At 46.4% G+C, this 7623-nt stretch overlaps 1 protein-coding gene across 1 annotated transcript in view; it reads left to right on the plus strand.

The window, feature by feature from the left end:
* The window catches only part of LOC105822621 (fibroblast growth factor 6), an 11443-nt gene extending 6389 nt beyond the window's left edge, over window positions 1-5054 (plus strand). The window contains exon 3 of the mRNA XM_012659638.1: window positions 4878-5054. Coding sequence (XP_012515092.1) covers window positions 4878-5054 — 177 coding nt within the window. The remainder of the gene's footprint in view (window positions 1-4877) is intronic.
* The last annotated feature ends 2569 nt before the right edge of the window (window positions 5055-7623 follow it).

Genomic DNA, 7623 nt, shown 5'->3' on the forward strand with positions numbered 1-7623 from the left:
CTCGTCTGCAAAATGCCCTTCTCCACAGTGAGAGCTGAATGCTTCTCTTTCTAGTAGAGTTTGGTTCCACATAAGTCTGCTTAGACCTACGTGGAATTTAAGACATTGTCACGCTGGGGCTTGAGCCCGGCAGGCCCAGGAAATACGATCCAGTGGAATTATTTTCATTTGTTCAAGTAATAATATACGGTAGCTGCTTTTATTAACACGGCATTCACTTGGCTCGAGCGCTCTTCTCACCAGAGCTGAGGAGTCAACATTCCTGAGCCATGAGAACTCAGAGCCCAGGGCCGCGCTGGACATGAGTTAAGGTCTGGGTCCTGACCACGGCCCTGGCCAGTGGTAAGATCCCATCAGCCTGAAGCCCCAGGGCTACATCAAAGAGTCCAGGGAAAATACATTGTCTCCACTTCCTGCCACCGGCCTCCAAGCCACCTGAACCCCGTGGATGGGGCTGCCGCGGACGGGGCCAAGGGAGCAGCGAGGCAAGACAGACAGCTTTTAAAGCCAGCTTTATCTACTCCTCTTTTTTCACTTCAGGTTTGTGCAGGATTCTGGTGAAGGCCAGGGATATGAGACAGGCTAGAGAAAAGGGCTGAATGGAAAGAAACAAAAATGGCGAGCTTTAAAAAAAGTTGGGGAGGGAGAAATTTGAATGACCAAAATCTGGCGAGCAGAGAACAAAGTACAAACTATACAACCACGGTCATGCACACTCAAATGGTGTTTTAGGAGACCTGGACATTCAGGAAAGACTGGGTTCTTAGATGGACACATTCTAGACAGTGGCATGTGGGCAATGCCCTTAGAGTCTCTCGGTTCCTGCCCCTTCCCTTCCTCTGCCCTGCACCCTCTGCCCTGAGATTTGATTTCCTCTCTAGAGTTTGCAAACAATACACCAAACCTCTCCCTTAACCACCATCCAGATCAGAAATAAATTCTCCTGGGAACTAACTGGGCGGGTTAGTCTCCAGGGACATATAAAGTTAGAACAGAGGGGAGGCAGGTGGGTGGAGGGGGCTGTGACCCAACAAAGAGGAGACCGCCATTTCTGATAAAAATGTTTTCTCATGCCATTTCCTGGCCCACCTCCTAGCCCCGATTGTTTTCCCACTTGAAATAATGTACTTACTAGAATAGGTAACACATGAACATGGTTTAAGAAAAAAAACCTTATGAAAGACTATTCAATCAGAATTAAATCTGACTCCCACTGTTGTCTTGAAGTCAACGAATTCCTCCCCAGAGGCAGCCACTGTTACCAGTTCCTTGTGTGTCATTCCAGGAGTAGCCTATGTGCGTGTTCATGCACCTGTATCATTTTTTAAAAATCACGCAAACAAGAGCAAACTACATACACGATTTCAAACTTTGCGTCCTCACTTAGCCATATATCTTTGGGACCATTTTGTGTCAGTGCACAAAGAGGTTTCTTACTTTTTCATGGCTTGTAGTGTTCCACCGTGTAGCTCTAACCATAACTGAGTCGATCACTCCTCTCTCAATAGATATGCTGTGTTTGGTCTTTTGCTATTATAATAATGCTGTAGTAGCTTTTATGCGTATATGAGAGGGTACTAGTAAGATAAATTTCTAGAAGTAGAATTGCTGATCTATTGTTATATTCATTTTTTATTCTGGTAGATACTGTCAAATTGCTCTTTATAGAGGTTGTAAGAATATACACAACAAAGGGCATTAAATGAGAATTCTGAGTCTCTATGCTCTCACCAATGCAAGTACAATATCAAATGCTTTTCTCTTTGCAATCTGACCATTAAAAATGTGATCTCACAGTTATGATTTACATTTCTCTTATCAGGCATATTTTCTTATGCTTAAGTGCTATTTATATTTCCCTTTCTGTGAATGTTCTGTTTATAAAGGTGGTGCATTTTCCAGTGAGTTTAGACTTCTGACTATAATAACAAAATGTACTAATTAACACATGTGTATTATAAATATTTTAATCCAGTTTGCCATTTATATTTTCATGTTATTTAAGGTAATATTTTTCAGGCAGAAGACAAATTTATTACTTTTTTTAATTAATTACTTTTTTAAAATTTATCACTTTTTTGTGTCCTAGTTAGGAAGATGTTTCTGATTCTGAAATTATTTAAAAAGTTTTTTTTCTGGACTTCAATGGCTTTCTTTTTACATCTAAATCTTTGTACCTTTTGGAATTTATTTTGATGTAAAGAATGAAGTCATACATCAAACTTTATTACTGTTATAAGACAGTGTTTAGTTGTTCCAACACCATGTTTTCTTTAATGATTTTAAATTCCACTTTTACTTTATACTCATTTCAGATTCATTTTTATTTTATATTTATGTAAGCGTTTGGATCTACTTATGGACTCTATTTCATTCATTGATCTGTACCAGACTTTTCATTACTGTAGCTTTATTTCTCATGTAACTTTTACAATCAATCCTAAATTTAATTTCTCTTAGTGCCATTGCTCCTAAGTTTTGCCCATCAACCATATAAATCCTGTGGCTGACTCCACCTCATGCTCAGGTAAAGAAACCACAGTGCAGAGAAGCTCCAATGAGCTCACACGAGCCTCTCTCCTGATCCCAGTTCCATGCTCGTCCATGCAAGCTCACCGTCTCCCAGTCATTCAAAAACTGCAGAGCTTAAAAGCTAAATTGTCAGTAATCCACAGCAAGTTTTATGGGATTGGTGATCCAGCATAAGGTGAAGTCTTTTAGGGCTTTTAATGTAAAGTAGTTCATGATTCAATTGGAGAATAATAATAGTAGCAGTAATATTAATATTGTTTTTTTATTTTACTACATGCCTGGCATTGTTCCCAAGACTTTCCATACATTATTTCAGTTGATGCTCACTCCAGTTCTCTGGCATAATTATTCTTCCTGTTCCTACTTTACAGATGAGGGAATTGAGGTTTAAGAGGCGTAAGTAATTTGCTCAAGTTCACATGGCCATGTAAGAGGTGATCATCATCAGTCCAACCTCAAAGCTGTAGCACAAGTGTGCTCTTTACCTACTTTGATTAGTTTATCCTCCTTACCTTTGGGACATTCCTTCATTCATCCATTCCACAGTTATTTACTGAGTACCCACAAGGGAAACAAAAGAATGCTTGTGAAAACCCAACCCCCTGGTATGGTATTAACCAGCCAGTTGGCATGGCTGGTGAAAGCTTTCACATTTATTTCAAGCAAATCAACATACATGAAAGTACTTTGTAGACAATCAGCTGTGGGCAGGAGCATGAGAGGAGAATGAGTAAGATGCGTGGGGAGGGGATCTTGTGTCCCCCAGGCCTGGCTGCCCCTAACCCACCACATTAAAAGAGCCACCCATGCCGGGGCCTCCTCATATTTCAGTGTTGTCCTCATGCAATTGTCATTCACTCAGCATCACATACCAAACGAGACACAGTCCTGTCGCAGGTATCTTGGAGTCTGTTGGGAAAAAGACATGTCCGTAGGCATCGCACAGTGTTTTAAAAGCCTACTGGAGAGGCCTACACGGAGGACCCCGGGTGTCTAGAGAGCCCTGAAGAGCCGACTCGTTACCATCCAGTTCGTAACAGGAAGAGGCTCTCGTCCACCCCTACTGCCAGCCAGGCAGGGTGATTCCTTCACAGAGGACACTGCTGGCACAGCCGGGCAGACATTGAGTGGGTTTTTTTAATAGCCGATGGCCTCATTCAGCAGGAAGGAGTCAGAAATTATACTCCACCGATTTCTGATTTGCTGTTTCTTTTAATGAGTTGATCTCGGGTCTCTGGCTCCCACCTCACTCCCTCGTCCTGTCCACCCCACCCAACTGCTTCCCCTCAAGAGCACAGAGATCCCTGCAGAATCCCTCAGGCCAGAGGCCCAGGCTGGCTGGGGAAGGAAGGTCCCTCTTTTCTAGGAAGAAAGGAAGACTTGAGTGATTTATTGGGAATGAACTTGTTGATGTGTGACAGGAAGTCCAACATTCATTTTCTGAACAGGTGGTCCACGCACACTCCTCTACCAAATTAGCACTGAAGGGGGCGACTTATCGTTGGCCCCAGACTCCTTGGCACCACCTGTCACATGGGGACCCAGGCTCTTTTCCCTGTAAAAATTATTAAAAGATCGTTGTTCCTCACCATCCCTGCTCCTGCAGGTCCCTGGAGAACTATGCATGTCTGGGAGGCACCGACATCTTCTGGCTCAAAGTCAAAACCGAGAATGGGCCTCTTTGAAGGATAACAAACTTGGGACTTAACCAGAGAAAGACAGACTGAGGAACCACAGTGGAAAGAGATGGATGGTGCTGGAAAGAACTTGAGAGATCATCGGTCTCTCCACTCCTTGCACACCCCCACCTGCTCCCCGCCACACACAGTTTGCAGAAAGGGGAACTGAGGCTGGGAGGGGAGGAACACCCCCCAGGTCACACAACTAGGAAGTAGAAAAGTCTCTAAATAGAACCCTGGGCTCTCATTCCTCCTCCACTAGTCTTCCTCTCCCAGGGGACCTGAGAAAACAGCTTATTGTGTCCTTTCCTGCTCCTTTCTCTGCGTGGAATAAATTACCACCTAGGGACATAGTAGAAAGTGCCCTAAACTGGAAGTCAGGCGACCTGGACAGTATAGCTTCAGCTCCACCCCACGTGGCACAGACCATCCCTCTATGTCCCTGGCTTTGGTTTCCTCATCGTACAAGGAGGGAAGGTGAGAGGGAGGCAGGAGAGCACCGAAATCTCCTCCCATTCTAACCTGCCATCATTCCGTTCACCTAGGAGGGCCTCGCTCTCCAGGTGCTGTCTTACCGGGGGAGGGGAGGGGCCTGCTCTACACGACTCAGCTGGCGTCTGCAGCGCTCCTCATTGGTAATCAAGTCTCTGTCTGTTTCCTTCACAGCCCAGCTTCCAGGAGGAATGCAAGTTCAGGGAAACACTCCTGCCCAACAATTACAATGCCTATGAGTCAGACTTGTACCGAGGGACCTACATCGCACTGAGCAAATACGGACGGGTAAAGCGGGGCAGCAAAGTGTCCCCGATCATGACTGTCACCCACTTCCTGCCCAGGATATAAGGACCCATAAAAGAAGGCTCACAGGTTGAAAGCAGCATCTTTTCTATCGGAATTTTGCACAAGCGAACAATTCTCCTTGCCCCCAGTGACTTCTGAGTCAGGTTTATCTTGTGCTTGGAGAGACTGGGACCCGTGGCGTGTAACCCACCCAAGCGAAGGCTGCAACCAGAATCTTAGAATGGCAATGGATCCCATGCTCTGACCTCACCTGAGGAAAGAAGGTATTGATGACATTTGTGGAATGTGACCATGTGCACAGGAAGGGGCCAGGGCAGGGCTATGTGTGTGTTGATGTCTATCCATACATCTTTATATATATTCTCAGAGCGAAGGCATTTCGAAGCATCAGGTTTCTTTCTCCCAGCATCATGGCTGCAGGAATCTGCCTGGAAGAATGTCACTTGTCAAACCAACAGGATTGATATGTGCTCCCATTCTGCCTCTTTCCAACCATCTTTCCATTCAGAGGCCATTGACTGCATGGGTCACACGGGTGGTGGGGAGCAGCTGTCCTCAAAGTGCAGGGAGGGCAGAGTGAGGGGGTGTGAGGTTTAATTGCAGACCAGAAAGAGAGTGATCAGGTGCTCCAAGCTTCCTGCCTATGAGGGCTCCGGGGACACAGGGATGCATTGTCAGGGAAGTTAGGGGAGAATGTGTCCCCTTCTTGGAGGAGATAGGTAGTATCAAGGGCAGTGGAAGAAGGTCTGTGGAGGCAGCAGAAGGGACTAAATGTCCTGTGAGAGCCATTCTGCCTGGAGGACTCAATGCTGTGTGTGGCTCCAAGAACAAGCAGGGGCCAGGCTGCCTGCCCATAACTTTTCCTCACTTTGAACCAGGTCTTATTTTAACCTCAGATGACAAGGATCCTAATAATGGCAACCTCGTTGGCGAGGGGTGGGGTGGGTGCAAAATAGGGCATGAAGGAAGTAAGTAGAGAGGCTTTGGACTACAGATGATAATTCCTCTCCAACTCCGTCCAGGAAACTCACCCAAGTTCTCATCCGATACCCTCACTTCCTTCTTGCTCACCCTCACCCACATGCACACTGCAGCCTGGATGCTGTAGAATGGGCACCGTGACCTCCAGAGTTCGCCCTCTCTCCCTCCCTACAGTAAGAGCGGAGTGATAATCCTGTGAAATCACGTAGCCAAGCTGAAGCAGCTCGTTGCTGTACAATGCCTTCTTGCCTCCTGTCCTTTGAGAGTATTTAAAGCAGAGGTTCCCCAAGTGACTATAAATGTTGTCTGCATGGAGCCTTCAGATTCCTGAACCACTGGAATGTTCCTAAATCTGAAACCAGAGAGAGCCATATCAGAGTGCAAATATTTTTGGCATATGTGAACCATCGAGTTACAAAATGACCTGACACCCTCTGCTACTCTCCGGGGCCCCGGCCTACAAGACAATCCCTCATCTGTTGCAAATGCCTTCATCGTCAACATACCTCTCTATTTGCAGATGCATCCAGCTATAGATAGACAGGGCTGAGGGATTCTGAGCGAAGATGGAGGTTGGCAATCCAAGGGAGAGACACCATGCTGGCCACCTCTCTGCCCCGCAGATATCAGGGAGTTCCTGTGCTGGGTGAGGAGGAAAAGGCCACGCCAACATGAGCAGAGATGGGACAGATGGAAGGAGCTCAGGAGCACATGTGGACACGGCCAACTCCTGGATGCAGTGGAAAAGGGAGAAAACTGGTCCATCTTGACTGCTTGGGATATTGAAGTGCAAGTCTGCTGGGAGGCAGGGGCAAAGCTGGTTGTTTTTCAGAAAGTCTCATCCAGGGTAATCAGTCTCCTCAACAGGGTACACCAGAAACGGAGACACACAGAGCCTGAGGTGTGTATCAGTTACCGATGGAACTGGGAGTGTAGGATGGCCAGATGGACAGTTTGTGATCTGGAGAAAAGTTTTATAGCACTAGTTCCTTTCTTCTTAGATCCAAGGCTAACTTGAAATGAGATGAGGCAGTCTTCTAAACAGAGTCTGCGAGGCCTTGGGCCACTAGACCTCTCCTATATCTCTCCAGAGGCTCACAGAATTGCTCACATCCTGACAAGGACTTCCCCCAAGAGTCCATTTCCATTTTTCAACTAGGAATGAGAAGGAGAAGCTACAAAATGCCTCGGATCTAGCAGGCTTGATATTCAGCCACTGTGCAGTGGTACCAGCACACTGACTGCTACGACTGGCACTGGTTACGAGGGCTGCGTGCCTGTTCTAACTGGTGCCAGGGCCCATGCTGTACTAGCCGTACTAGCTTTGAATATCATCCCTGGATGTAGTGATGTGTGGCTGACTCTTTAAAATCTTTCCCATGCAAAGCAACCCTCTCAAGGGCTTTCTCTTTGACCCGTAAGTCACTTGGGCTTAAGAAAAGTCAATCCCCATTTTCAGAAGTGGGTTGAAGGACAGTAACAGAGTAAGATTGGCAGGGGGCATTTCAGTCCCTTCCTGCTGCTGTGTCTGTGCACAGGTGTGGAGAATTGTTTCCTACCTGGTCACATGGCCACTGAGTCCTGAACCTGGCTGTCAGCCCCACTGGATCCCAAAGGCTGCAGAAGATGT

The sequence above is a fragment of the Propithecus coquereli genome, unplaced genomic scaffold (genome assembly GCF_000956105.1).
Source record: "Propithecus coquereli isolate 6110/MARCELLA unplaced genomic scaffold, Pcoq_1.0 Scaffold623, whole genome shotgun sequence".
NCBI lineage: Eukaryota > Metazoa > Chordata > Mammalia > Primates > Indriidae > Propithecus > Propithecus coquereli.